This window comes from Rhododendron vialii, chromosome 3a (assembly GCF_030253575.1).
Source record: "Rhododendron vialii isolate Sample 1 chromosome 3a, ASM3025357v1".
Taxonomy (NCBI): domain Eukaryota; kingdom Viridiplantae; phylum Streptophyta; class Magnoliopsida; order Ericales; family Ericaceae; genus Rhododendron; species Rhododendron vialii.
This window is the reverse complement of record NC_080559.1, coordinates 32231966-32259014: the sequence shown is the minus strand read 5'-3', so window position 1 is coordinate 32259014 and position 27049 is coordinate 32231966. Positions and strand designations below refer to the sequence as shown.

The 27049-nt window shown below is 37.8% G+C and overlaps 2 protein-coding genes across 4 annotated transcripts; both read left to right on the top strand.

Moving 5' to 3' along the window:
• Window positions 1-341: 341 nt before the first annotated feature.
• Window positions 342-8933, top strand: LOC131320056 (THO complex subunit 6). Of its 2 annotated transcripts, XM_058350605.1 has the most exons (13): window positions 349-649; window positions 1080-1111; window positions 1224-1322; window positions 1924-2000; window positions 3201-3246; window positions 3862-3922; window positions 4273-4326; window positions 4454-4534; window positions 5250-5289; window positions 5464-5570; window positions 5818-5928; window positions 6533-6649; window positions 8616-8933. In XM_058350605.1, exons 1-13 carry the CDS (start codon window positions 467-469, stop codon window positions 8694-8696), a joined length of 1089 nt encoding a protein of 362 aa, XP_058206588.1. In that variant the 5' UTR covers window positions 349-466; the 3' UTR covers window positions 8697-8933. The 2 variants fall into 2 exon arrangements, with proteins under 2 accessions (XP_058206589.1, XP_058206588.1); XM_058350606.1 differs by lacking the exons at window positions 6533-6649; window positions 8616-8933 and adding an exon at window positions 6023-6508 and having other exon boundaries at window positions 342-649.
• An 11648-nt stretch (window positions 8934-20581) lies between these two features.
• Window positions 20582-26442, top strand: LOC131320055 (lycopene epsilon cyclase, chloroplastic). Of its 2 annotated transcripts, XM_058350604.1 has the most exons (12): window positions 20582-21238; window positions 22452-22623; window positions 23351-23486; window positions 23600-23710; window positions 23823-23925; window positions 24411-24554; window positions 24639-24746; window positions 24871-24967; window positions 25050-25175; window positions 25507-25639; window positions 25996-26180; window positions 26248-26442. In XM_058350604.1, the coding sequence occupies exons 1-11, from the start codon at window positions 20960-20962 to the stop codon at window positions 26159-26161; spliced, it is 1575 nt and encodes a 524-aa protein (XP_058206587.1). In that variant the 5' UTR covers window positions 20582-20959; the 3' UTR covers window positions 26162-26180; window positions 26248-26442. The 2 variants fall into 2 exon arrangements, with proteins under 2 accessions (XP_058206587.1, XP_058206586.1); XM_058350603.1 differs by having other exon boundaries at window positions 25996-26442.
• The last annotated feature ends 607 nt before the right edge of the window (window positions 26443-27049 follow it).

Here is a 27049-nt window from a genome sequence, read left to right as displayed (position 1 = left end):
TTCTTACGCAAATTGCTAATTAATCGGTAACTAATCTCACCAGCTAGCCCTAAAACGTCCAAGGCTAGGCACTGACTGACGATTACTCTCGCCTGGTAATCGCCGATCAATCCCGATCTTTGTTAGAAAACACTGGGTATAACTGAATAATACTACTCCACTAAACACTATAAACAGTCTCAGATTACATGTAAGCTCTATCATATAATCATGGTAGTAATAATAATTAGACGTGGTGAGAGTTTAAGAAATGGGCACATTCTAAACGACGTCGTGTATCTGCCTAAGCCGTCTTTCATCTCCACACGGCCTCTCTCTTTAAAAACACTGAACTGAACCAGCAAAGCAAAGGAGCTGAAATCGTCGTAGTAAAAGCGAACTCCCCTTAAACTGGAGAAGTTCGATTTCAAAGCCCTCGAAAGACCAGAGCGAGAGAGAGAGAGAGAGAGAGAGAGAGAGAGCGAAGATGGGAGTTGACTGCCGTAACTGGGACGAAGACACCTACAGACATACAATATTGCAGGAGAGAGAAACCCAATGCCGAACCGTTTTCAGAACCGCCTTCGCTCCCTCTCCCAACCCTAACCCCGACCTCATCGTCGCCGCCTCCAGCGACGGCTCCATCGCCTCCTACTCCATCTCCTCCCTCGTAATCTCTCTCTCTCTCTCTCTCTCTCTCAATCAATATATATATATACACAGTATATCCTTGTCTGTCTGTGTAGTCACATACGTAGTTAGGGGTTTATAAACGAGCCAATCGGTTAGTTGTTCAAGCTTGATTTGAAAACTTGACGAGCTTCAAAACATGTCAAAAGCTTAGCTTGTTTATGAATCAAGCCGATTTCGAGTAGCTGAATTTTTTTAAATATCACGAGTTGAAGGAGCTGAGAAGTAGTTTGTTCGAGCGTGGTTTGAAAGCTTAGCCTTTTTAAAAAAAAAAAAATTGGTTTGTTTATGGAACAAACGGATTATCTTTTAATGAACGGACACGAGCTCAAATTTGAGTTGTCTGGTTTGTTTATCAGCCTTATATGTAGTTTTATTTGTGTTAATTTTGCCGTCTGTTTTGGTTGTAGGCACTGGATTTCAGCAATGGTAGGGGTCAGAAGTAAGTGCTGGTTTATTTTTGGTAATGATTGGTTTGGTTTATAGAGTTGATTATGGCTGGGGGTGATTCACTGTGTGTGTGTGTGTGTGTGTTTGGTTGTGTTATTCTGTAGTTCGTTGCTGGCTCGACCTCAACGCTTGCTTCAAGGGCATGATGGACCTGCTTACGATGTCAAATTTTGTGGGAATGGCGAAAATTCTTTGTTGTTGAGGTCTGATTCTGCATTTTAGTTCTATTTGACCTAGGTATTTTTTGCAAAGATATTGACTCTGATACTACATTGTAAGCATATTCAGGTTTGTTATGTTTTTAGCAAGTAAGCATATTTGTATCTTGAGTTGAAAATGAGCCAGAGCCGAGTTCTAGAATGTTCAGGTTTGTTTGTTAAATTTTTAGTGAACTTGAGTTTGAGCCAAATGACAGTTTGACGAACCGAGGATTTGGTTCATCTATTAAACATGTCTAGAATTGAGATTCAGGTTCAGTTCGTTTAATAGACGAATCAAACTTGACAAGCCTTATCAAGTTGAGCCACGAACAGTTTGCGGATGGGTTGGTTCATTTTCAGCCCTATTTGTATCTGTTATGTTTGTATGGAAATAATATTTTGTTTCGCTTTTGAAACGAACTAAGCATATTTTCTGTCATCGTCTCTCATTATTAGTCTTATTTGTTGGCCAAAGGATAAATGGGTATAAGAGATAACTATAATATACCCCTGTCAAATGTTTCAGACTGATTAATTATTATGTGAACCGTTAACCAAACACGATGAAAGATATTGAATGTGTGATCTCTGTCATGCTATGTAGTTGTGGCGACGATGGCCGGATTCGAGGATGGAGGTGGAAGGAATTCTCAAATAGGGAGGGGGATAGTCCTTTGCAAGGTAATTGGTACGTAAAGTGTTTAACAGGTCTCTCAAACCACACAGCCTGTGGACATACTTTCGGGTTGTTTTCTTGGTTTCTATTTTTGCTAGGGGGATATTCCTAGGTAGACCGCGATAACCATTTTGATTAGAAAAGATGACCTGTGGGACATCCAATCACATACTGAATTGCCCTTTTGGCACATACATTTTGAGGACACTGTTGTTCTACTCCTAGAAGTTGCACTAAAGCCCAAGAATAGGTTAGATAGTATTTTGTCTAGCTGTTGATCAAGATTTTCGCATTTTTAGCATTCAAAATTTTCAATCTGTTGCATTGTTTATCAAATTGAGCATATGAACCAACTTAAGTAGAATGCACATATTGTTTCCCGGGAAAAAAAATTCTAGAGCTCAATGTCAGGGACACAAGTTTTTGTAAATTCTAGGTGTAAAATAAGTTTGAACTTATAGTGCCGTGGTGTTGGACAAAGATACTTGTTATTTGGCCTACAGGTTTAGAATTCGAAGATTGGTTGTTCAGCTTTGCGATTATCACAACCTGAGCATTTCATTATGCAGTTCTCATAGACCTACAGGTTTAGAATTCGAAGATTGGTTGTTGAGCTTTGCGATTATCACAACCTGAGCATTTCATTATGCAGTTCTCATAGAATGTTTATTCGTCTTTGCATTTGCATTTTTTAGAACTCTATAGATAGGATCATAGGAGGACAACTTGAGGTACCTATGTGTGCCTTGGCTTGATACTTGTTATTCCTCCCACTATCCTGCTTGGCTAATTGTTGACATTGCGATGCATCCAATGTCAACCGTACTGAAAATTTTATGGCAAAGTTGACAGAGTAATTGCTGAGTGCCTTACAGCATGATATTGGTGTGGAAATTAGTTGGAAGGTCAGATTGGTCATAACTTAAGATCACACGGCACATGGGCCTTAGCTGTGTCCATTTTTTTGTCGTCATGGAACCCAGATAAAGGTTCATTTATCAGTGCTTATTTTTTTTCTCCACATTTTTTTTTCTGGCTTTTCCAATCATTGTGGTCAGAGCTTTGTTTCAGTTGGAACATTACGATGCTAAACTTTCTAGGTTTCTATTTTTGTGGATTTATTGAAGTGATATTGTGCTTTGCCTCATTAATATTGATATTGGTTTCTTGACATCTTTTATTTGCTGTTTATTTTATAATCGCAGGTGGCCATTTGAAGCCAATACTTGACTTGGTGAACCCTCAATATAAGTCAGTTATCCATCTTATCCTGAACTTGAAATATACTTGATTTTGGATTGTTATTATTTTTGTACTCTCACCCTAGATTTTGTAAAATGTGGGTGTCATCATTTTCGCATTTTCAAGATTCTGCTTGAATGAGTATATTTTGCTTGTTTGTGGAAACCGATCATAGTGATCTTGCTACTTTTTCTATGGCCGGAGCTAGAACTTCCGCTTCTGTATGGAAAATACTGAAGTCTACAAAATCGAAATACTGCTTTTCCTCAACGTAAATGTGAAGCTGTATAACTGAGGATACCTCGTTAAGAAACAAGAGCTTAAAGTGCTTCTTATATTCTGCTGCGCTTAAGGGGGGTCAAATGTTGATGGAAGGTTCACAAAGTTTTATAGAAATGTTTATGCCAAGCTATTGGTTGGATAGTACCATGTTTTTTTGGAAGTGGGTGGTCTATCTTTTTTGCTTTTCTTATCTTTCTTTTCATGTGGTTTTTGTGGTAATATGACATGACAGTTTTTTTGTTGCTGTTTCCTATTTTTGGGTGTTCATTTGCATGATATTAAGTCAGCTGCGCCATATTCATTTTTTGATGCCCTATATTCATTTTGTCTTGTTGCCTCCAGGGGTCCTTGGGGTTCTCTTTCTCCAATCCCAGAGAGCAATGCCATTGCTGTTGACAATCAGGTTTGCAATATTTTGCCTCTTCCTATGAATCACACTGGTTATTTGCATTGGCACCGTAGTATTTTTTGGGAAAGTTATGAGTTGAATTTTTGTGGGTTTATACCACTCGCATTAATTTCTAATTCCATTAAAAATACAGAAAAAATTGGGCATTTTTCTGGGTTTGCTCATTGGCGTGGTTTTACATGAAAAATCAAAAGTTTGCATGTGGTCATGATTGAGTTTGATTTCCTAAGCATCAACCATATGACTGATTGAAGTATTGAACTCTTGAATTATAGTAACCTGTATGAGCCATCCGGCAGCGAGCTTGATTTTTTTCTATTTTCATTTTTTGTCTCCTGAAATAGGGGGAATCAATTTTTTCAGCTTCTGGTGATTGTTGTGCATATTGCTGGGATGTGGTATGTATTTACTGAAGGTGAATATATTTGCTACTTATATGTGCTTTTCATTTGTATTCTCTCACCCTCTGTTTGCTCCTTTTTATGCTAATTTGATTCAGTAATATTTACCTCTGTACCTTTTCAGGAGAGAAGTGAAATGAAAATGGTTTTCAAGGGGCACTCAGACTATCTGCATTGTATTGTTGCCCGTAATTCTGGCAATCAGGTCAAGTTTTTAACTTATATTTTTGGCATTGATATTTGTTGAGCAATATCAACATTTTTTCAAGCACATTTTTCAGTGAAACACCAGAATAGTCCACTTAGATGTAAACTCATGATTAGAGAACTTGAATGTACCACAAAGTCAACTTTGCAGTTTGTCAGACTCGTGAGTTGCCAGAGTATTGGTTCTCTAATCTGGAGATAGATGAGAATCGATCGCCCATTTGGGCAGTTCTGGTATCCCATGTGCGGATGTGCTGGTATAGTGTTTTATTTGTATTGTTAGTGACTTAGTGCCATATGTTGCAGTTTTGAGGAACTCCAAATCTTGGGCGCTTAGCCAAAAAAAACAAAAACAAATAGAACTCCAATCTTGGGCAGTGTATGTGCTCACAATTCTACTCTTAAACTAGGAAATCTAGAGTATTCTGGTATTCAGAAAAGAGTAAGCTTTTGCTGCCCTGTTGATGATGGAATTTTGTATTGGTTTAGTTGATTTAAGCTTTGGGAAATGCACTGGTGAGATGATGGATGAGTTTATGGTCCTTGAAAATTGCATTAAGACTTTGTCTCCATCTGTGTCTGTCGGGTTGCTTAGAGAGGCTGACTGAGCTACATCACCTAATTATCAAGTATGGCCTGGATGCTAGATTGACATTGTCTTCATAATCTCTTGGTTCTTATTCTTTTTTGTTTGTCATCCTTTGTATTTTCAGATTGTAACTGGATCCGAAGATGGAACGGCACGAATATGGGGTAAATTCCCTCTGTTATTAGGCTATGAGGCCTGGAGTAGCTTAAAAAATTTTGTATCTTGTTTAACTAACATTTCCTTTAGTTTTTGGTGCACATTGTAATTGACACATAATTAGATTTATCCTTAAATTGCACATTATTGTACTTTGTGGCTTGTAATATAGTGTTTTGTAGATTGCAGAAGTGGAAAGTGTGTTCAAGTAATTGACCTGGTGAAGGACAGGAAGTTGAAAGAGTCACACGTCAGTTGCATTGCACTTGATGCAAGTGAGAGTTGGTTGGTAAGTGAATGCCACAAAGATTTTATGTTGGATCAGTGGCTTGTCATGCACTTTTGTTTGCCATTTTTTAGAAGTTCTTTTTAGTGTAAAGGATCTTTTTAGTATTGTGCCAGGAAAAAATGATATTATAAAACCATTCGCTTTAGTGGTAAAATGTTAATGTCTTGTTACTGGTTGTTGAATTCTGAAGATCATCCTATGATTCCTGCCTTAATTGCCTGACTGTAACCTATTAATTTACCTATAGGCTTGTGGCAATGGCCAGAATTTGTCTGTTTGGAATCTTCCTGCCCGTGAATGCATTTCGACGATACCTACTCGTGCTTCAATTCAAGATGCAGTATTTGATGGCAATCAAGTAAGTTTTTAACTTCTTATGTTTTCTTCCATTTTTATGATTTCTCAAAGACTCAAAATCCCATTTATCTTGAATTGCTTTTGAAAATCTACAGTAAAGCTTAGATGTTATGAAGTTCACTTGCTGCTCATTGTCGAATTTGCAACCACAATAAGTCATCTCTACAGTTGCCAAGAAGATTTTCAGCTTTCCAAAAACTCTCCTTTCCCCCTTACCTTTATTGCCCGCAATTTTGCGGAAATTTGCTTTAATGCCCTTCAGCAAGGCTTTTTAAGTAGTTCTTAGAAATTTATTCATCTCGGTATTTATTAAATATTGTGTGGCACGACATGGCTTGCTTGCTTATGCCTTCCCTACTTTTTCCCTATTCCATCCCATTTAACAATTGCTATTTCAAACCATATGTTTCTCCTCTTTTCCAATACTTCCGATTTTTGTTATATAACCACTTGAATGTGCATGTGATTTTCTTTTACCAGTTACTTTTCTTCTATTCTTTCAAATATTTTTGTGATGCACTATAAGCATAATTCATTTATCTTATCTCATGCACCGTTAGTTTTCCTCCCTTTAGGTTCCCCACTAAATGAGTTTATCTTCTCAGATATTAGCAGTTGGAGCAGAACCATCACTCAGTCGGATTGATATGAATGGGGCTGTTATTTCGCAGATACAATGTGCACCTCAGTCAGCATTTTCCATTTCCCTTCATCCTACGGGTGTATGTTTTCCTTTGACTTTTTGTTTTTAAATTTTGTCCTTTTCTTGGCCATGTAATACTTTTTTATCCTTTTGACCTCTTATTAGGATCTCCACTCACGCACAGTGGCCATTAGTTATATTTCCATTCTTATCATTACTGTGGAAATTGGCATTATTATCGTATACCTTCTCAGTCAGATGGTAGAAATGAGAAGGTCATGAACGATGTCCAGAATGTGTCTATGCTTATGCTCAGCACGCTTATTTTTCTGAGACGTACCAGGACATGAATGATGGAGAATGAAGCTGATACCGATGACCGGAAATTAATGGAACTGGAAAGAGTAGACAAGGAATGAAAATCTCTTCAGTGGTCTAGTACGTAAATGGGGGGAAAATCCAAATCAAAGCCTTATTTAGGTTCTCCCGTCAATTTCTTGGAAAGATTTTACATCTATTCTTTGGTCAGGATTATGATCTTAGGATTGTCTCCAAAAATCTATAATAGTCTCAGAAGAGTGAATATGAAGAATTCTTGGCTTCACGCACAACTCCCGAAAACCTTCTGAAAATAAAGGTATTGAGGAAGAGTATATAGAGTACATAAGAGGGATCTACCCACATATAGGCATTCGCCTTGTTTCACAACTGAACAGACAGATTTCGAGCGAGCAGTTTCTTCTTTGGAAAAAGATGGGCTGGTCAGACGGACCATGATGGAAGGCTGAGGGCAGGGGGTCATGGAAGTGTTTCGAGCTTTAGTAATATAGAGGGGTGGTAAGCTTTAGAGATTAGGGGCGAGGTCACCATACTAAAGAAGGCCATAAGCAGTAAACCTACAACGTTATAAAGGAAGATCTGAAGAACAAGTGTTTATGTCTGCAAAAGAAGCCCAAGATTGTGGAATTATTGATCTTTTTATGTTGGATATTATATCGTTCATGGAATATAATTCACTTTCAAGATGCCTTGGTGGTGAAATGGTAGACACATGAAACTCAAAATCTCGTGCTAAGAGCGTGGATGTTCAGAAGCAAGGGTAGCATCCCAGCCTCTGTGCAGCGGCACATTCTTGGATTAGCTGGTCCTGTGTGACTGTTTCAAGTCGGTGCAGCAACCATTTCACCAGCAGAACTAGTTTATTTAGAACCTTTCCCGACGAGCTGAACATTTTGTTATCCCGCATTCCGCCTTGTTTTCTCAATCTCTGCCATGAAATCACATAGGTGTGTAGAGCTCCTCTTCCTGTTATCATTCTCTTCTCTCGAGGGAGCCCCACCCACTTAACTGACCAGAGAGCTAGGGGAAGAGGATTCGCACTCGTAGAAAAATGTGTTTTCATGCCCCTTTGAGACCCCAAAAAAGGTACTGGAGATGTAACTGCTCCCTTTGAGACCCTGAGAAAGGTCCTGGAGATGTAACTGCTCGCGATATCATCAAACCCCCTTATGTGGAAATTGTTGCCCTCGGATACCCTCCCCTGGCTAGAAGTCTTGAACCTTGGACTATATAGGGGCCAGACCAATTGGGCTTTCACTCTCCTCTATGATCAGGGATAGGAGCCTTTGTCTGAACTAAAGCCTCTTCAGGTTAAAATGCGGAAATAGAGTTGTATTCACACCCTCTCCCAACACGCATACGCAACAAAAGAAATATGAGAGGCGAGAATATGGTGCCTTTAGTTGGAAGCACTTTGTAGACCTTGGCTGCAACTTAAACCACTTTGATAATCAGAGATCTGTTTTCAAAAGCATTACTAAATACCGGACTTAAATTCAGCTTCTTTGCCAGACTCAATTTTCCGATTAAACGTATGTTTGCTGCACTCACAAAGTTTGACACCTTTTTCCACTGTCTGAACTTGCTGGCTTTTGGTTATCCAAAATTCCCATTTATAAAAACTGAACGAAGTTGATTGCCGTATGAGGTGTTATTCCTGTACCTTGCTCCTCTCCTTGTTGATTTCAACTTATTATTACCTGCAGGTTGCAGCAGTGGCTGGTTACGGAGGCCTAGTCGATGTTATTTCGCAATTTGGAAGCCACTTGTGCACCTTTCGCTGTTGATCTCACTCAATGGAGTTCACTGAAATGTGTTGATGACTCAAGCTACTGATTTCGAGCTTGTGCTCAGGAGATAACGAAGGCCTGTTTATTGGATACTTACTAGTATTAAGACTGCTGGGTTCCTGGAAAATGCTTTTGATGTTTTTTTTGCTGCAACACTAAATTATAGTTTGACTGACAATTTTTTTGACGAACAAGATCATTCCATTAATTATAGTTTGACTGACATTAGATGCGTGAAAGTTATTTATATCTTTCATGTTTGAAATGTGGAAAGAGTGCAGAGTTTAAGTTTTGGTGGCGAAATATAAAAACTTCATTCATAAAATGTTTGAAATGTTGAAAGAGTGCAAAGTTTTTGTTTTGGTGGCAAAATATAAGAACTTCATTCATAAAAAGGAGATAAAACAAACAGTTGTAATGGAGTACAAAAAAAGGCGGAAAAAACACAGTTTCAAGACTAGCCTTGTTCATTTTGGGGTCTCAAAATCCTTGAGTACAGTCTCCAATAAATTTTTTATTCTCTCTTTTCACTCATTTATCTCAACACTTTCCTCAAAACCCAAATCGAACTTAATAGGTGGACAGTGTTGATGGTCTATTTGTAGATTCTTTATCACTCTAGTTGAATAATCAAAATTGTAAATTTTTTAAAGCTCGTTAAGGCACCATACCCTGTTAAAATTTAATTTGTGTGGATCAGATATCAATCAATTCAATATATGATTGATATAAATAGGTTTATACTATTATAATTCAAGGGTTTTTAACCTCTAGTCCAAAAAATAGAAAATAATTTCCACCAGGTATCCTATGAAAGTACCTAAACTCCTAGGTACCTTATAAAAGTGCTTAAACCGTTAAAATCCTATAATAGAAAAGTGCATCCTAAAATCCCTATGAAAGTGCTTAAACCTAAACTCTAAGACTCTATTAGGGTTCTATGAAGGCGCTTAAACCTAAACCCTAGGGTATCCTAAGGTACTATAAAATCTTAAGGTGATACTTTCATTAATGGTAAATATATTTTTATAAAAATGGGCCTAGTAATAATTAAATATTTCATCTCTTTTTAATGGAAATTAAATTTCACTTTGTTGTACTTAGAGGTAAAAATATCATAATTTTCAATACGACAAGATACTTTGAAAGATAGTCCACTACAATGACTCGGAACTTCACCTTGGTTGGGCTGTCTTGGTTGAAAGTATACGTGGTAACATAAAAAGCCAAGTAATTTTCCCTTTGATCGTTAATTTGCTCTGATAAAAAGCCAATCGACTACTTGGGCACAACCGAGCCGACGAAAGAAAGCACTCGATGGGTAAATATCCTTTTTAAACTTCCAACACATGACATGTCTCCACGTGGTCCTTTCTCTTTAGAAGTATTTTTTTTTTTTTTGGTCAAACGAAAATTCTCTTTAAGAGAATTTGACAAAATAAATATTACACATTTAAAGTGAGGACAAAAATGTCTCGCAGAATACACAAGAGGGACGAATTTGAGAAAATAAATAGTACACCTTTAAAGTGTGGACGAAAACGTCTCACAAAATACACAAAGGGGACTGTTACCCAAATTATGCAACCTAGAGGGGGGGTGAATAGGATTGCTAGTAATAATTACCAATAAAAATTTATCTCTAACAATATATGCAAACAATAAGTATGCAATCAAAATAGAGAGATAGAGAGATAGAACCCGTTTATAGTGGTTCGGTCCGGATTTGTCCACGGTCCGGCCCTACTCCACTTCTCCTCAAGCAATTACTTGAAGGTTAGACTAATCTTTAAAAGATTACAACTTGTAAGTCTTGCGGGTGCTTACAAGAACCGAATGCCTCTAGCTTTTCCGAGGAGCTAGCACAACCGCAAGAATTTTCTCCGAAAACTTCTCAAAAACAATAACACCCAAATTCCAACCCGAATTTGGTCTTCTAAGCTTTCAAGTGTTTGACTCAAACACTCACTTAGGAAATACAAGTATGTGAAGAAGGTATGAAAATTATCGCTCACGACTTGTACAAATTTTCTCTCAAGAATAATATGAAAGTGGAAGAACAATGAGAATTTTTGGCTTTGATCTTTTGAGAATTTGCTCTTGCAATAATATGGAATGTTGTAGCTTGTGTATGTCCTCATTAATGAGTTCTTGATGCCTTATATAGCCATCCATATGCTTCCTAGCCGTTGGAAACTAGCCGTTGGAACTAGCCGTTGGAAACTAGCCGTTGGAAACTAGCCGTTTGAAACTAGCCGTTTAATAGAGTGGTCATCCGGGTGGTCGTCCGGTTGTCACAGCTTTCTGTTCAGACAGCCGGCTTGTCAGCCGGTTCGTCAACCTGTGGCTCACAATTTCATCTAAATAAACCGTTAAAGCATGTATTGAGCTCAATAAAGTCTTTGTAAATATAAATCATGAATCCAAGAGACTTTATGCTATATTTCAAGGTCACGAAAATATTTAATTCGGGAATCGACTTTTCGATAATTTTGTATTTGCCGAATAAAAATATCATTGAATTAATCATCAAAATAATTAATAGAGATGCATATAAATTTTCACAAATTATAATGCATACATTTTTCAACAATCTCCCCCTTTTTGATGATGACACAAAATGATAGTTTTTATTCAAGTAGGAGTTATGCCAATCTCCCCCTTAATACATGCACCAAAGCAGTTATCTATGATCAACGAGTAATAGCAATAATCATCAGATCATAGCAAGCAATTTTTTAAATTTGCCCAAAATGGCAAGATAGATCAATTAAAACTTGGCTTTTTCTCCCCCTGTGACATCATAAAAAAAACTAAAAAGAGAAAAACAATAGGGCCATGGTTCCAGCACCATGCCGCTCTTGCCCTGTAGCACTCTATCTTCGTTCATTGAGAGCTTGGCGTCCTTGATTTTCGTATTCTCGAATAATGGCTGCTACAACGGCAGCTATAATGCCAATCCAATACCACAGAGTATCCACATTTACATTCCATCCGAACCATGGTGGTATTCTCATGGTAAGTAACGCACACAGCAGAATGAAGATAAAGAGTTGCATCCAAATGGTTTGGATAAACAACCTGAACTCTGCTCGTTCGGCATCTCTTTCGTAAAACTCAAACGGTAACCCTTGCGGTATGTTTGCCATTGCTTGATGAGAGATTTAGGCCGAGAGAGAAGGAGAGATAGATAGATGAGGAGATAGAGATTGTGTTGTTGAATTTATAGAGTATGAGATTGCCGAATTGTTTGAAATGCTGCGCCGAATTGTTTGAAATGGTGCGCCGAAGTGTTTGAAATGGTGCGCCGAATTGATTGAATTGCTGCGCCGAAAGAGAGATAATAGGGGATGCGGCACCGAATAGAGATAGGATAGGGGATGCGGCGCCGAATAGGACAAGAATAGGGGTGGCGCCGAAAAGAACAAGAATAGGGGAAGAAAATTGTGTTCGGGTGTTTATTGTTGTGTCCCCTTAATACATGCTCCCCCTAAAAGAGAGCTTTTTAAAGAATGCGAGGGGTATTACCGAGAATGATTATCCCTGCAAGCTTAGAGACAAGAAATTCATATCGGCGAAGTATATAAGAGACAATTTAAGCACTAAGCCATGAAGTTCATACAAACTAAGTGTAACAGACTTAATAAATCAGAGTTAGCAACGCAAAAGCTTGAATAAGTCTCAATCCTCACGGTTGTCCGGTTGGACATCCGCTTGGACATCCGACTGACTGTCACGACCCTGACCCGCCCCTTGAGGTCTTAATCATGACAAATGCCAGTGATTTCTAGCAGAGGGCTCCCAAAAGACAGATTTCCAAAACCCACGAAATTATCAGCATATAACAGATTTGTTCAAGACTCAAAATAAATGATCAAACTTGATTCTTGTACATCTAACCAACACTTAAACATGTAAAGAAGGTAGGAGATCCCTACCTCGAGGGTTAGAAGCAAGCCCGAACATGGAGGAAACCTCAAAGTGCTCCGATCATGATTCTTCTTCGATCAATAGGAAGATCTCGTCGCGTAGAACAACTTTAGTACTTGGGATTTTTCCGAAATCTCATTCTAAGGCGATGAAATCGAAGAGAGAAGTTTGGAGGAGAGGTGAGAAAAAGAGAGAGTCGGTCGAGGGAGTAGAGAGAGAGAAACGTGTGTGTGTCTGCCCGGAAAAGAAAAGAAATATATGTGGGGGAGAATTATCCCCTACACACACCTTCACTTAAACACCCATGCATATTACACTTGCATCCCGAACTTCTAAATTCTAGCACATTCGACATCCGAACTCATTCTCCATTTTATATCACAACTCATGCCTTAATAAAACATAAAGAATTATGGAAATAAAATACGGGTCTCTACACTGACAAATGCAGGTTAAGTCCAGAAATCGTTTAAGAGGAGTAACATTAAAGACCATAAAACTGATTTTCTTCATACCAAACACAGGAAAATGAAACATATGATAAAATGTTTGAAGGGTGATTTCTTTATCAAGATCATTTGTACTTTCCATCAAGTATGATATTTACGAATTCAATCAACTCAACATTGAATCCAAAAAAAAAAAAACTTTTGACATCAAGAACACAACTTTTTCATAAATGATTAGACATGCCGAGTTCTCGTCGAATGAAACAAAATTGTTCTTCACCAAGGGGTTTTGTGAAAATGTCCGCCAATTGCTTGTCGGTACTAATAAAGTTAAGTTCAATATCCCCTTTTTGAACATGATCTCTTATAAAATGATGTCTATTCTCAATATGTTTTGTTCGAGAATGTTGAATTGGATTCTTGGTTAAGCTAATTGCACTAGTATTATCACATTTAATAGGAATATGATCATATTGCAAATTGAAATCCTCCATTTGTTGTTTGATCCACAATATTTGGGCACAACAACTTCCGGCCGCTACATATTCCGCCTCGGCGGTAGATAGAGCTACGGAATTTTGTTTCTTGCTATGCCAAGACACTAGAGAGTGCCCTAGAAATTGGCAAGTCCCACTTGTACTTTTACGATCAACTTTGAAACCTCCAAAATCCGCATCCGAATAACCAATTAAATCAAATGCAACTCCACGTGGATAAAACAATCCTAAGTCATGAGAACCGGCAACATATTTAAAAATACGTTTAATAGCTTTTAAATGCGATTCTTTAGGACATGATTGAAATCTAGCACACATGCAGACACTAAACATTATATCAGGTCTACTTGCCGTGAGATAAAGTAATGAGCCGATCATACCTCGATACATCTTTTCATTGACGGCCTTACCATTCTCATCTTTGTCTAGCTTAGTTGATATGCTCATTGGTGTGCTCATTGGCTTTGATCCTTCCATGCCAAACTTCTTAATAAGTTCTTTCGCATACTTGGCTTGGTTGATTATGATCCCCTCATTAGTTTGCTTGATTTGAAGTCCGAGGAAGAAGTTAAGCTCCCCCATCATACTCATTTCAAACTCACCTTGCATACACTTAGCAAACTCTTTGCACATATTATCATTAGTGGCACCAAAGACAATATCATCAACATATATTTGAATAATGAGCATATCTTTACCTTTGGCTTTAATGAAAAGAGTAGTATCAATTTTTCCACGAGTAAAGCCATTGTCAAGCAAGAATGAACTAAGTCTATCATACCATGCACGTGGTGCTTGCTTCAAACCATATAAAGCTTTTGAGAGTTTAAAAACATGATCGGGGTATACATGATCTTCAAAGCCGGGAGGTTGTTTGACATAAACTTCCTCATTTATGAACCCATTCAAAAATGCACTTTTCACATCCATTTGATAAAGCTTGAAATTTTTGAAAGATGCAAAGGCAAGTAATATGCGAATAGCCTCTAATCTAGCTACCGGTGCAAAAGTTTCTTCAAAATCAATACCTTCTTCTTGATTATAACCTTGAGTAACAAGTCTAGCTTTATTCCTAACAATATTTCCGGATTCATCTAGCTTGTTACGAAAAACCCATTTAGTACCTATAATAGTGTGATCAAGAGGCTTAGGTACTAATGCCCAAACTTTATTCCTTTCAAATTGATTTAACTCATCTTGCATGGCCAAAATCCAATTTTCATCATCTTGAGCTTCCGGAAAGTTTTTAGGCTCAATTTGAGAAACAAAAGCTTGATTTTCACAAAAATTTCTATGAGACGAGCGAGTGGTTACCCCTTTCGAAACTTCTCCAAGAATCAAGTCCTTTGGATGGTTTTGCACGAATCTCCAATCCTTGGAAAGATCTTGGTTGTCTCCCATGGCATCTTGAGGTTGATTAATAACTTCATCTTCTTTGATTTGAGAGCTTTCTACTTGAGTATCACCATCAACTTTTTCTTGAATTGTCAAGTCATGAATCTTATGTGTAATCTCTAAGTCATCATTATCAACAACATCCTTAGTAGCACAAGGATTAGATTCATCAAAGGAAACGTGAATAGATTCTTCAACAAGATTAGTGCGCTTATTATAAATTCTATATGCTTTGCTAGTAAGAGAGTAACCAATAAAAATGCCTTCATCCGATTTTGAATCAAATTTACCCAAGTTATCTTTTCCATTGTTTAATACATAACATTTACAACCGAAGGCATGAAAGTAATTAATGTTGGGTATTCTACCATTCCAAAGCTCATAAGGAGTTTTCTTGAGGATAGGCCTAATTAAAACTCGATTCAAAATATAGCATGAGGTATTAACGGCTTCCGCCCAAAAATATTTTGGCAAAGAGTTTTCACAAAGCATAGTGCGGGCCATTTCTTCCAGAGTACGATTTTTTTTCTCTACTACTCCATTTTGTTGAGGAGTACGAGGTACGGAAAAGTTATGACCAATACCATGTTCATCACAAAACTTTTCATATAAAGAATTGTCAAGTTCTTTTCCATGATCCGTACGAATGTTAGAAATAACAAAGCCTTTTTCATTTTGAACTCTTCTACAAAGTTTAGTGAAATTAGGATAAGCCTCATTCTTATGAGCTAGGAACATCACCCATGTATATCTAGAGAAATCATCAACAACAACAAGACAATAATAGTTTCCACAAAGACTTGGAGAGCGAGTTGGTCCAAACAAATCCATATGAAGTAATTGCAAAGGTCTAGTAGTTGAAACAGCATTTTTGGACTTAAAAGAAACCTTGGTTTGTTTTCCTTGTTGGCAAGGACCACAAAGTCTATCTTTTTCAAATTTGATTTTAGGAAGACCTTTTACCAAATTTTTTCTAGAGAGTTTTGAAATAGTATCCATACTTGCATGTCCTAGGCGCCTATGCCAAATCCAACTATTTTCACTCAAAGCGGAAAAACATTTTATATCACAATTACTTAAATCATTGAGATTAAAAACATATACATTTTCAAATCTTTGTCCAACGAAGAGTGTCTTGTTGCTTTTGACATTTTCAATGATACATTTGGATTTTTCAAAGATAACACGATTTCCTCTATCACATAATTGACTTATGCTAAGAAGATTGTGTTTTAAACCACTAACAAGTAAAACATCTTCAATAATAGGAGAATTACCTATATCACCGATTCCTATGATTTTGCCTTTGTTGTTGTCTCCAAATGTGACATGTCCACCATCTTTAGACGAAAGAGAATTGAAAGCCCTCTTGTCACCGGTCATGTGTCTTGAACATCCACTATCAAGGTACCAACTTCCTTCCTTGAGAGAACTTTTGAAGCATACCTACAATAGCACATCAATTCTTGACTTTTGGTACCCAAATCATCTTGGGTCCTTGAAGGTTAGCATTGATACGGTTCTTAAGAACCCAGACCTTTTTTGCATTAGAAGATGAGTATCCTTTCATAGGACAAGTAGGAGAAATATGACCAATTTTACCACAATAATGACATGTCAATTTAGAATGGCTAGAAGGAGGAACATCTTTTTCAAAAAGATTTTTGTGTTGAGTGGGATTATAACCAATTCCGGCCTTGTGAAAAGAAACCATTTGTTTTCCAAGAAGAATGTCTAAACTTTCTTTTCCATTAGTGAGTTTTGAAAGAGAATTAGTTAAATCATCAATTTGTTTTTCTAAAGATTCGTTTTTGGAAGTATCCTTCAAATACTCTTTTTCTTTTTCCAAAGAGGTTCTTAAACTTTCATTTTCTTCCTCCAAAATATCTTTCTCTTCAATTAAATCATCTATTTCTAGTGAAAGATCTTTAGCAACCTTTTTAAGAAATTTGTTTTTAGAAACAACCTTTTCAAATTCTACTTTCAACTCTTTATAGGCAATAAATAATTCATCAAAGGAATAGGATGAGTCGAGATCTACCTCGTTTTCTTCGATGGCCATGAAACACAAGTTAGCGACCTCTTGTTGCTCATCGTCCTCATCGGAGCTACTATCGTCACTATTGTCCCATGCGGCCATCATAGCTCTCTTTTTGTCCTTCTTTGAATATTTTTTTGCATATGGACATTCACTTTTGATGTGGCCGGGCTTCTTGCACTCGTAGCAAATGATTGGATCCTTTTTACTATTTTCTTCTTTGCCTCCATCTTTTCTTGAAAATCCTCTGCCTTTGTGAGATGCTCTATTTTTGAGGAGTTTCTTGAACGTTTTTGTGATGAGCGCCATTTCATCATCCTCACTTTCGTTGCTTGAATCCTCCTTGCTTTTTGATTTGCTTGTTGTACTTTTGAAGGCAAGATCCTTAACTTTCTTCTCTTTTTCACCCTTAAGGTTGTGATGCATTTCCTCCGTCATGAGAGATCCCATGAGCTTGTCCATCGTGTATGTTGAGAAATCTTTGGATTGTAGGATGATGGAGGTGGTAGTGTCCCAATTGGTTGGCATGGAACGGAGCACCTTCCTTGTCATTTCGGATTGACTGTAAATCTTTCCAAGAGCTTTTAAACCGTTAGTAATACTAGCAAATCTAGCAAACATTTGAGATATAGATTCATCCGGTTTCATTTTGAAGAGCTCATAGCTATGCACAAGAATATCAATTTTGGACTCCTTAACTTGACTATCTCCTTCATGTGACATTTCTAACTTATCCCATATTTCTTTAGCCGATTCACATGCGGAAACACAATCATATTCATTGGGAGTAATAGCACAAAAAAGAAGGTTCATAGCTCTATAGTTCTTTTCTATTGAAGCCTTTTCCAAATAACTCCACTCATAATCTGGTTTAGGCATAGTCTCTTCTCCAACTTTCTTAGTAGGAATAATGGGACCATTTTTGATAATTTTCCATAGATCATAATCCGTGGATTGAATAAAGATCATCATTCTATTTTTCCAATGAGAGTAATTTTCTCCGGTGAACAAGGGAGGTCTATTGGACGATTGACCTTCGATACAAGAAACATTACTAGTGGTTGCCATGGATCTTAACTCTTAGATGGTTAAATCTACAAACAAGAGCCGAGGCTCTGATACCAATTGTTACCCAAATTATGCAACCTAGAGGGGGGGTGAATAGGATTGCTAGTAATAATTACCAATAAAAATTTATCTCTAACAATATATGCAAACAATAAGTATGCAATCAAAATAGAGAGATAGAGAGATAGAACCCGTTTATAGTGGTTCGGTCCGGATTTGTCCACGGTCCGGCCCTACTCCACTTCTCCTCAAGCAATTACTTGAAGGTTAGACTAATCTTTAAAAGATTACAACTTGTAAGTCTTGCGGGTGCTTACAAGAACCGAATGCCTCTAGCTTTTCCGAGGAGCTAGCACAACCGCAAGAATTTTCTCCGAAAACTTCTCAAAAACAATAACACCCAAATTCCAACCCGAATTTGGTCTTCTAAGCTTTCAAGTGTTTGACTCAAACACTCACTTAGGAAATACAAGTATGTGAAGAAGGTATGAAAATTATCGCTCACGACTTGTACAAATTTTCTCTCAAGAATAATATGAAAGTGGAAGAACAATGAGAATTTTTGGCTTTGATCTTTTGAGAATTTGCTCTTGCAATAATATGGAATGTTGTAGCTTGTGTATGTCCTCATTAATGAGTTCTTGATGCCTTATATAGCCATCCATATGCTTCCTAGCCGTTGGAAACTAGCCGTTGGAACTAGCCGTTGGAAACTAGCCGTTGGAAACTAGCCGTTGGAAACTAGCCGTTTGAAACTAGCCGTTGGAAACTAGCCGTTTGAAACTAGCCGTTTAATAGAGTGGTCATCCGGGTGGTCGTCCGGTTGTCACAGCTTTCTGTTCAGACAGCCGGCTTGTCAGCCGGTTCGTCAACCTGTGGCTCACAATTTCATCTAAATAAACCGTTAAAGCATGTATTGAGCTCAATAAAGTCTTTGTAAATATAAATCATGAATCCAAGAGACTTTATGCTATATTTCAAGGTCACGAAAATATTTAATTCGGGAATCGACTTTTCGATAATTTTGTATTTGCCGAATAAAAATATCATTGAATTAATCATCAAAATAATTAATAGAGATGCATATAAATTTTCACAAATTATAATGCATACATTTTTCAACAGGGACGAATTTGAGAAAATAAATACTCCTAGTACACCTTTAGAGTGATGACGAAAGTGTCTCACAAAATACGCTAACGACAACAGAATTAGCATGTGAGGAAAAAAAAAACAAAAAAGCAACAGTATTAGGACACGAATTTCAATCACTGGGAAGAAAGATTGGTTGGTTGTGGTAGTTGAAAGTATACGTGTGATGATAATTTTTCTTAAGATTGTTAGAATTTTTCCGGACTTTTTGACCCAATGTTATTATTATTATTTTTAATTCCTATTAGATTTTGGTGAAAATTTTAAATTATATCGTTGATCTTGACGATATGAATCAAGAAACTATAAATATACAAATCTCAAAGTTAAAAAATTTGTATAATAAAACGACGAAAAAGATCAAAAAATCGGTCCAGACGAATGGAGTGACTTTTTGGTCTGATGAAGCCAATCGAGTACCACCCGGGGTGGTAGCATCCCGTGGGCAGGGACGGACGGACATGGGGCACGCGGGGACATGTGCCCCCACTCGAAATAAAAATATTTTTTTAAGAATATTTATGTATAAATTAGGATAATTATGAAAGTATGCTAATTTATAAACAAACACACTTGTATATATCCCGAGAATGCACATATAGAATTAGTTTCATGCCTTAATTTCACCATATGGTGTATTTATACTTGTTACTTTACGAGCTGTTTGTCTATTTGGAGTTATTCTTTCTTGATTCTCTTTGTTTTTAACCGTCTCGGAGAAATATTTTAAAATAAAAATATTAACAAAACTAACTCGATCATTCTAAAATTTGTTAATGTTCATTTAAAACATACTTTAAAAATTTTGTCTGAGATTTTGTGTCCATTTTTACCTAATTTAACTTAAAGTACACTTTATAAACTTTTGTAATTAGTATTACATGTTATAATTTTGAATGATCATACTATGGTTGACTAAAAAAATAAACTTTCATCATTATAATTAACAAGTGCCCCCACTAGAATACATTCTTGAATTCGTCCCTGCCCGTAGGGTTTCGGCGGCCAAGAGGTCACAGGTTTGAATGGTGTTAACAGTGCCTTTTCGAACTTGGTCCTTACAAAGCCCGGTTGTCGTCCACTAATTTTTGGTGGGGCGATAGTTGCTATAACTCTTTGGTCCAAAACCCACCGCGGGTCTGGAGTTCCCATAGTTCTCTCCTCCACTATTTTGAGGATTTAAAAAAAAAATCGAGTACTTGCACACAGCCGACGACGTCGTGTAAGCACGCTAAGCCACTCGATAAACAAAATGGCCTTTTCAAAACTTCGAACAAATAAAATCTCTCCACGTGGACCTTTCTCTTTTAGTCACCACCTCATCAGCTGTCTTCCCTATCCCTTCCCCAAAGAGAGAGAGGGAGCGAAAAAGCGCCACAGTCACTAGAACCATAGAGAGAGAGAGAGTCATCAGCTGTCTTCCCTATCCCTTCCCCAAAGAGAGAGAGGGAGCGAAAAAGCGCCACAGTCACTAGAACCATAGAGAGAGAGAGTCATCAGCTGTCTTCCCTATCCCTTCCCCAAATAGAGAGAGGGAGCGAAAAAGCGCCACAGTCACTAGAACCATAGAGAGAGAGAGAGAGAGAGAGAGAGAGAGAGAGAGGGAGAGGGAGAGGGAGAGTGAGAAGCTTCTAGAATTGCCGCAGTCTCTGCATTTTCTACTCTGAAACGTCGAGGCAACAGTAGTGGCCGTACAGAGATAACTAACTGACTAAAACAGAGGCAATCAAAATGGAGTGCATTGGAGTTCGAAATTTCATAGCAATGGCGGTCTCTAGGTTCCCTAATTGGAGGCCTCATCATCGTGTAGCTGATAGATATAGTAGTAGTTCGTGTATGTCGTCTTCTCTACGAGTGATGGCTCGTGGCGCAGGGAATGAGAGCTGTGTGGCCGTCAAAGAAGGTTTTGCGGATGAAGAAGATTTCGTCAAGGCTGGAGGCTCTGAGCTTTTATTCGTCCAAATGCAACAGAGGAAGGCCATGGATGAACAGACTAAGCTCGCCGACAAGGTTTCTTTCTTCTTCCCTCGGACCCTCACTCACTATTTAGGCGGCGTTTGGGAGCAATTTTTTATTTTTTTTTCTGGATTCTGGATTTTAGATTATTATTAGTCATAGATTTTGCATTATAATCAGAATAGATTATGAGTTTGTGTATTGTTTGTTTGGATGATATTTACATAATACTGTAGATTTTATTTGGGAGTATGATCTGAAAAATAGATTATGAGTTGATTTTTACCATGTTAACAACTTATCTAGAGTGGGGAATAGAATTTTTGTTGTTGGAACTTGGTGAATAGGTTATAGGCAAATAATTATTTCCATCTTGGTTAGAGGTGGCAAGCAAGCCGGGCTAGCATGGGTATGGCACAACACAACATGTTTAAAAGTGGCACAGCACGGTACGGGCACAACACGGTCTTAGATGCGCCAGACACAGTTCTAGACGGGCACAACAAATACTAAGTTAGTTGTTACACAAATTTATTTCCAACAAAACTTGGTTGGAGATGGGCCGGCACGGGCATGGCATGGCACGACACGAAATTATTAAAAAACAGCACGGTACGGCACGACACCATTTAGTAAACAGGCCGGCACGGCATGAAGCACCGTTGGCACAAAGCTAAATGGGCCGACACGGCACGGCACAACCGGTTTGACACCACTAATATTGGTGCAAAATAAGAATACAAAAGCTACTATAGTGCTGATATGCAGATTATGGCTCCAACATCCAATTTCGAGAATTAATTCTGGCTCAATGAATTCTCTATCTGGCTCCCAAATAGCCAGAATGTGAAGAAGTAAAATACAGAAGAATTAAGATTCTCAAACACCTTTTTAATCCCTCGAGTGTGTAGTTGTGAATACATACGCCGTGGTGTCGAACCGATCCACAAGCAATAGAGAAAGTGTAAACACTTTGTTACACGAGAGAACACAAGATATACATGATTTGGCAGAGAGGAAGAAGAATCAGGTACAATCAGGGATTAGAAAACTCTTAACTTTGACCTACAGTTCCCTTCTACTGCTCTCTTATCGAGATTTTGTAGGATACAAAATTCTAGGATCTTTATTTAAAATAAAAAGTGTGGGGCTTATGAAAATTTGTTGACGTTTGGCACTTAACTCTTCTAATGGCTCAGGTGCAACACCTCACCATATATTTGTTGGTTTTCATATGAAATTTATTCCTCATTTGCTTCATTTTCAGCTACCATGTATACCGGTTGGTAATGCTGTACTGGATTTGGTGGTGATTGGTTGCGGCCCAGCTGGTCTCGCTCTTGCTGCTGAATCAGCTAAGCTAGGTTTAAGCGTTGGACTAATTGGGCCTGATCTTCCTTTCACAAATAATTATGGCGTATGGGAGGATGAATTTAGAGGTACTATTGTAACTGTTAGGAACTGTATTTATGCAGTTTTCTTTTTTCCTGTCAAAACATTGTAATATGAACGAAAGAAAATGAAAAAATTAGGTCTGCTTTGTATGTTTTAGTCAACATCACGAAATGCTTTAATTTTCAACAACGTTATGCTTCTGTTGCATGGTTGGTTTTCACCCCTTTTAAACACACTCCTCTGCTTATGTGGCATTTTCAAGCGTGCACAAGGCTTTAGCCACTCCGTTAACTGTTTACCCCGTATATCAGCTTGCTAAGGTTCCGCTATGGAGCTTATCTCATTACCATGTCCAATAATTGTCCCTAAGCTTCATTAGGAGTATTCTTTTCTGAAGAGTACAGAAGTTATTGTCTGTCATTTCTTGAATGATGGAGTATGTGGAACTGCGCGCCTGAATTCTCGGCATATGCATATATTTCATAAAAGTTGGGGCACCACCAGAATTGGACCTCTAATTCCATCCCTCCTTTTCAAATGGTGTTTCTACGACACTATCACTATGCTACTATGAGCCTGGTTCTATCACTTGTATCTGGCTTTGACAAAAGGTAGAATATACGTATTGATTAAACATCACCGACCATTTTGTGTTACACTTACGGTGTAACCAAGCGTCCTATCCTTATCGTGACAATTTAATCTTGTAGTAAAACTATGATATAGCTTGTTCTTACTTCTAAGGTGAAGCTTATTTTTCATCTTTGTTAGATCTTGGGCTTGAAGGGTGTATTGAACATGTTTGGCGGGACACTATTGTGTATCTTGATGACAGTGATCCAATTCTGATCGGACGTTCTTATGGGCGAGTTAGTCGACACTTGCTCCACGAGGAGCTATTGAAAAGGTTAGATTGTTTATTTGACTTAGTATTATTCTTTGTCATTGCTTTTTGAATTTCCAACTCACCATTGTATGTTGGTAGGTCATAGATGTGTAATTCATATTAATTTTTCCTAGGTGTGTGGAGTCAGGTGTTTCGTATATGAGCTCAAAAGTGGAAAGGATAATTGAAACTGCAAATGGTCAGAGTCTCATAGCATGTGAACAGAACATTGCTGTTCCCTGCAGGTATCCTCCTGGAGTTATCCCTCATATGAAGCACTTTGTTTCAAAACATATTGGCATTGGGTTTGTTGTTAACTCTTACCCCTTATCTCATGCTTCTAGCTTATTGTTATAGGCTCGCCACTGTTGCATCTGGAGCAGCTTCTGGGAAACTATTGCAGTATGAGGTTGGAGGTCCCAGGGTTTCTGTCCAAACAGCTTATGGCGTGGAGGTTGAGGTAGAACAAGCAAGATGTTATGTTTTCCTTGAACACCCAATCTTTTAGTAGATATCAATAGTTCTTTCTAGCATTTGTCATGGAATTCAGTCAAGACAACCTGTAACTTTGCATGGAGTTGCTGCACTAGTTTTTTGGGATTGTTTTTGGGGTTATTCTGTATCCGTATTTTATGTTCCCCTATTTGAGTTTAATTTTTGCTTTCAATTGCATCCATAGTTATGTAGCTTATTGAATTTCTGTTTTATGCCATGGGTTTAATATTAGTGGCAATGCTTGTTTGGTTTTGGTTGTCTCTGCTTACATTAATTTTTGCAACATGGCTTCCCCAGGAGGGGGGCGCTGATGGGGTTTGTGTTAGTGGGGAAGGGTTGATAGGTTTTAAACATATGGAAAGTTATGGCAGTCATTTTCCACTCTCAAACTAGTAAAGAAATCGAGTGGAGCTGCCACTTTATGCTTATTGGTATATTTTCTAATTTCAGGTGGAAAACAATCCATATGACCCCAGCTTGATGGTTTTCATGGACTACAGAGACTATGTCAAGCAAAAAGTTGATTGTGTAGAAGCGCAATATCCGACATTTCTTTATGCCATGCCTATGTCCCCAACAAGAGTCTTTTTTGAGGTTTGCTTACGCGTTGAAGTTTCTCATACTTTTTGCCTTTTGTTGTTATGAAGATTTGATGTATTCTTCGAAGTCTTATTGCAGGAAACTTGTTTGGCTTCAAAGGATGCCATGCCTTTTGATCTGTTAAGGAAAAAACTCATGTCCAGATTAGAGACCATGGGAGTCCGTGTTGTAAAAACTTATGAAGAGGTAATCATCTAAAAAGCCTTCCACAGTCTTTTGTATTTTATCCTTCTATATTGAATTCTAAAAGGAGTTGATAGCCTTTGATAACTTAGGAATCAAGGTTATAAAGCTTTAACTTCTTTTGCAGGAGTGGTCTTACATACCAGTAGGTGGATCCTTACCAAATACAGAGCAAAAGAATCTTGCATTTGGTGCCGCAGCTAGCATGGTGCATCCTGCCACAGGTAAAAAAAAAGTTAATCAACTTGCACCACCTTCAATTACTGAAAAAAAAGTCTCCAATCATGTTATGTCTTCTTTTAACAGGGTATTCGGTCGTGAGATCACTGTCAGAGGCTCCAAAATATGCTTCTGTAATTGCAAATATTTTAAGGGAAGGCCATTCCAAGGACAAGGTTTCTCGCACCAGGAATGCAAATATCTCAATGCAAGGTTAATGATTCGTTTATTGATCTGCTTAATTATATAGTCTGTCCTCAAGCTCACCATTTTACGTTTAGATAATTTTAATTGTAAATCAATAGCCAGAAGGGTGCAAGAAAAAGCAGGTTACACTAAAGGCAGTGGCAAGCAAGTTATTCAATGCCGTATTGAACCTTGTTTATTGCTGAGTGTTCTTTCAGAGATTTGGATGTGGAAGCAACTGCATGTAACTGTGCATAACTTAAGGAGATACCTTGATATGCTAATGTACTTTTTGCAAGATGTGCTGCTACCTGGAATTGAAACTTGATGTTTCTGATCTGCATAGTTAATTTGACAGCTTGGAACACCCTTTGGCCACAAGAAAGGAAACGCCAGAGAGCATTCTTTCTCTTTGGACTGGCGCTTATTCTGCAACTAGATATTGAAGGCATCAGAGAATTCTTTCATACTTTCTTCCGGTTACCCACTTGGTACGATCAAACTTCTACTTATACTTCTCCCATTTGTGCTATCTTTTTTATCTAGGCCTGTAAATGATTCAGCCGCTCATGAACAGCCAATGCATAACTAGCTAGAAGGTTGTTTAAGCCCCTTTATTAGTCAGACAAAAATGGCAAAACGTGCGTAAACAAAACTAGTCGGTCCCTAAGATGTCAAAGTAGAGCTTTGATTCTTGAATAAAACAGTGCACTATGAGCAATAAACGATGGACCAGATACAGCACACATTATAAGTGATTCTGGTGTAATTTAAGTAATGGTCATGTATTTTTCACTTATTACACAAGTTATTCACTGCGTTGATGGAGTTTTGATACATTTTGTAGGATGTGGCAGGGATTTCTGGGGTCGACTCTCTCGTCTGCTGACCTGGTATTGTTTGCGTTTTATATGTTTGTTATAGCTCCAAGCAACATGAGAATGTGCCTCGTCAAGCATCTCATGTCCGACCCTACCGGGGCTACAATGATAAGAACATATCTCACAATATAGCTTCTCTCTTTTGTATTTCATTTGCCATCATTATGTTTTTGCAGGTTTACTAGTCTAATATTGAATTTGCTCACTGCAATCCTTTCCTTGGTAGGATTGGTTGTTAGTTTGTTTATCTTCCATGGTTGTATTCGTTTTTCCCAGAGGTAATGCCTTTGCGGATGTTGTAGCTGGTGCGTTTTGGTGATATAAAACCTTACTTACCCAAAAAAAAAAAAAAAAAACTATGTATATAGAAAGTTGCACTTGGCCAGTATCAGTATAGCGATTTTCTGTTTTCCTGTTGCTTGTTTGTCATCTACTGAACTTAACTCTAACCTTCGAACACATACGTCGACATTGACATCTGAAGCTGTTTAATGCATGTCCAGATCGTCCGACTCGTGTGGGTCCCATGAATGTCTTGCGAGATCCCTATGTAATGGAAGGTTATGGATATCTATCTCTCATGCTACTCTTGGACTACAATAATCCTGCATTGTTTATTGAACTTTTTTTTATTGTAATTTTCATGTGAGCTAGATTAGTTGGAAATTTAATCAACTAGTATACCACTAAAAAGTAACTACTGAGTTTTGTGCAAGCTAAGTAACATCAACAATAAACTACCCTTTTAAACCTTGCTTGAAGCTACTGAGGGCGTGTTTGATTGCAGATTTCGTTTTGAGGGGATTCGTAATGATATGGGATTAGGATTGGGATTGAGAATGAGGTGGGATTATTAATGAGGAGATGAATTATTTATTCATGTTTGTTTTGCACGGGATTAGGATTGGGATTCGATTGAGAATGGGAAGGGATTGTAAATAACATGTTTGTTTTGGCTAGGATTAGGATTGGGATTGGAATTGAAGTGGGTTTTTAAGCATGTATTGCTCAATCCCATGG

What these genes read in the sequence shown, in the direction of transcription:
- LOC131320056 (XM_058350605.1), top strand. Translation starts at nt 467, where the DNA reads ATGGGAGTTGACTGCCGTAACTGGGACGAAGACACCTACAGACATACA. An exon ending in AGCAATGGTAGGGGTCAGAA is followed by an intron (nt 1,112 to 1,223) that starts GTAAGTGCTGGT and finishes GTTATTCTGTAG; the next exon opens with TTCGTTGCTGGCTCGACCTC. An exon ending in TTTCCCTTCATCCTACGGGT is followed by an intron (nt 6,650 to 8,615) that starts GTATGTTTTCCT and finishes TATTACCTGCAG; the next exon opens with GTTGCAGCAGTGGCTGGTTA.
- LOC131320055 (XM_058350604.1), top strand. Translation starts at nt 20,960, where the DNA reads ATGGAGTGCATTGGAGTTCGAAATTTCATAGCAATGGCGGTCTCTAGG. An exon ending in CTTATGGCGTGGAGGTTGAG is followed by an intron (nt 23,926 to 24,410) that starts GTAGAACAAGCA and finishes TTCTAATTTCAG; the next exon opens with GTGGAAAACAATCCATATGA. An exon ending in CAACAAGAGTCTTTTTTGAG is followed by an intron (nt 24,555 to 24,638) that starts GTTTGCTTACGC and finishes GTCTTATTGCAG; the next exon opens with GAAACTTGTTTGGCTTCAAA.